Source organism: Cheilinus undulatus, linkage group 17, assembly GCF_018320785.1.
Source record: "Cheilinus undulatus linkage group 17, ASM1832078v1, whole genome shotgun sequence".
Taxonomy (NCBI): Eukaryota; Metazoa; Chordata; class Actinopteri; order Labriformes; family Labridae; genus Cheilinus; species Cheilinus undulatus.
The window spans coordinates 41985988-41988333 of NC_054881.1; the positions used below are offsets into that span (position 1 = coordinate 41985988).

Sequence of the window (2346 nt, forward strand, 5' to 3'; positions counted from 1 at the left end):
GGCATCAACAGAACACAAATGAGGTCAAGAATCCCAGAACAGAATGTAAAGAAAGTTCCTGGGTGTACCTAAGGGTTAAATGGATCAAAGAGCAGAAAATACAATCCTCTCTTATTGTGTGGTTCTTAATGAGTGCTAAATTCAACATTTGATCCTGTCATATCAACACTCACATGTTGCTCAGAGTGTTCTGGAGGGTTCTTAGATTTTCTGCTCACAGAGAAGAAGACTTTGGTCAATGTCACAATCTTCTTTCAAACTGTGTCACATGTTTCTAGAACAAATGTCTTCTTGGTGAATGAGGCTCAGTGACCCTGTGGTACCCCACTACAAATGCTCCTGTCATCAGATGAGGCCCAGCTCTGGAACCATCATAGATTTGTTGACTTGAAAGCATCAAAGGAAAGTTTCTGTAGTCAAATATCAGAACTGACTGGATCAAATGTCATCAGAACATCATGTTTGTTTAGTTTGGTTCCACGCTCACAGAGATCTTCTCTGGGACAATCTGCAGTGGGGGGTTATCAAAATTATCAAAGAGTGGAACCATCCTGTCAGTGAAAGTGTGTGTGAAGGAGTGTATGAGTGTGTTAGTATCAGGATCAGAGAACGACAGCTCTCCTCTGTTACAGTCCAGATTCACTCGGATCCTCTTTGCTTCTGTCTGCACTGAGAGAACAGTGGATCTATGTGATGGTGAGAGTGTTCTGTATTTACCATTATAGAACCATACTGCCCAAACTCTAGACCGTATGTCTCCCTTCCTCTCAGCAGACTCTGGAAACACTCCCAGGTACCAGAAGCTACTGTCTCTGACCTCGACGTCCCAGCTGTGAGTCCCTGAGTTAAAGCCCTCAGAGCCCAGGACAGACCAGTATTTATCAAACCTCTCTGGATTATCAGGAAGATTCTGACTCTCTCCTTTTCTCACAGCGGTCAGATCATCAGACAGGATGAGTCCTTTATAAACAGTGTTTGGGTCTAGAATGACGGGCGTGTAGGAGACCACGTCCTTCATCCTGGTCCAGATCTTGAAGCCCAGGTTGCCCAGGTGTTTGGCCTGGTCTATCAGAGCTCCTGAGGGCAGCTGTGGATCCTCCAGCAGGAGGCGCTGCTGGACTCTCTCCACTGCAGCCTTGTAGTTTCTCAGGAAGGAGACGTCTTGGGCCGTCAGCTGGTCCTCTGTGGCTCTGACTGTCTGTGAAAGATCTGCTATCTGTGCTCTCAGAGCCTCCACCTGCTCCTTCATCCTCTGTCTCTTCTGCTCCTCTTCCTCCCTCAGTGCACGCAGCCTGGCCTCCTCTTCCTCTGCTAGAAACTGATGAAGCTTCTTAAACTGCTCCTTAATCTGCCTCTCTGTGTGTCGGGCCTGGACCTGGATGTGAGCTTCTGTTTGATCAAACTTCACTTTAACGTCTTTAAGAGCCTCTAACTTCTTCTTTAAGGGCTGCAGAGTTTCCTCAAGGCTCTTCTTGTGTTCTTCTGCAGCTTCATCCATGGGTCTGATCGTGTGTTTGGCGTGTTTTTTGGAATCTCTGCAGATGAGACACAGCGGCTCCTGATGGTCCAGACAGAAGAGTTTGAGCTTCTCCTGATGCAGACTGCAGAGATCCTCTGAAGCTCTCTGTTCTCTCTCCTGCAGAAAAGTCTCACACAGATTCTTTAAAGCAAAGTTAGGAAATAATAAATCCTTAGACTGTCTCCTCTTACAGACGGGACACTCCTTGTCCTCCTTCTCCTTCCAGCTCTTCTCCACACACTCTCTACAGAAGCTGTGGCTGCAGGACAGCATGACGGGATCTTTAAAGATGTCCAGGCAGACCGGACAGCTCAGATCCTCCTCTAACTTGGACGCCATTTTGTCTGGAGTAAAGCTGGAGACGCTGCAGACAAACAGGAAGCCACTCCCCGTCCCTGAAAGTTCCTTTAACTTTGGTTCTGAGTTCTTTTAAAGTCTGATTTAGTTGGTGGATTCAGTACCTGGTTAAAGTGGAAGAATTCCCAGTATCCCAGTAGAACCAGTACTCCCTCCTGCTGTCCTTTCTCAGTGGAAGTGGTGCTGGTTTTGGTCCAGAGCTCGCTCTCTCTCTCCGTCGGAGTCAGTGTCTGTTCAGGTCAAAGTTAAAGTCTGTTTTATGGTTAGTTTTTGATAAGGCAGGTGAGGGGGCGGAGCTTCCTCAGAGCAGGAACACAGAAACCAGTCTGATTTTCTTCATGAAGCAGAATCTGGAGATCAGGAATGATTTTTAATCCTCTATGTAACAGGAAAAGATCCTCTTCTTCTTTCTGTTTGTGATTTTGACACTACAGTGTTAATATATCCTACAGATCTGTTTCATAGAGCTG

At 46.5% G+C, this 2346-nt stretch overlaps 1 protein-coding gene across 1 annotated transcript; it reads right to left on the reverse strand.

Moving 5' to 3' along the window:
* Window positions 1-466: 466 nt before the first annotated feature.
* LOC121524827 (nuclear factor 7, brain-like) lies at window positions 467-1858 on the reverse strand. Its single transcript, XM_041810340.1, has one exon. The coding sequence runs from the start codon at window positions 1856-1858 to the stop codon at window positions 467-469; it is 1392 nt and encodes a 463-aa protein (XP_041666274.1).
* Window positions 1859-2346: the final 488 nt, after the last annotated feature.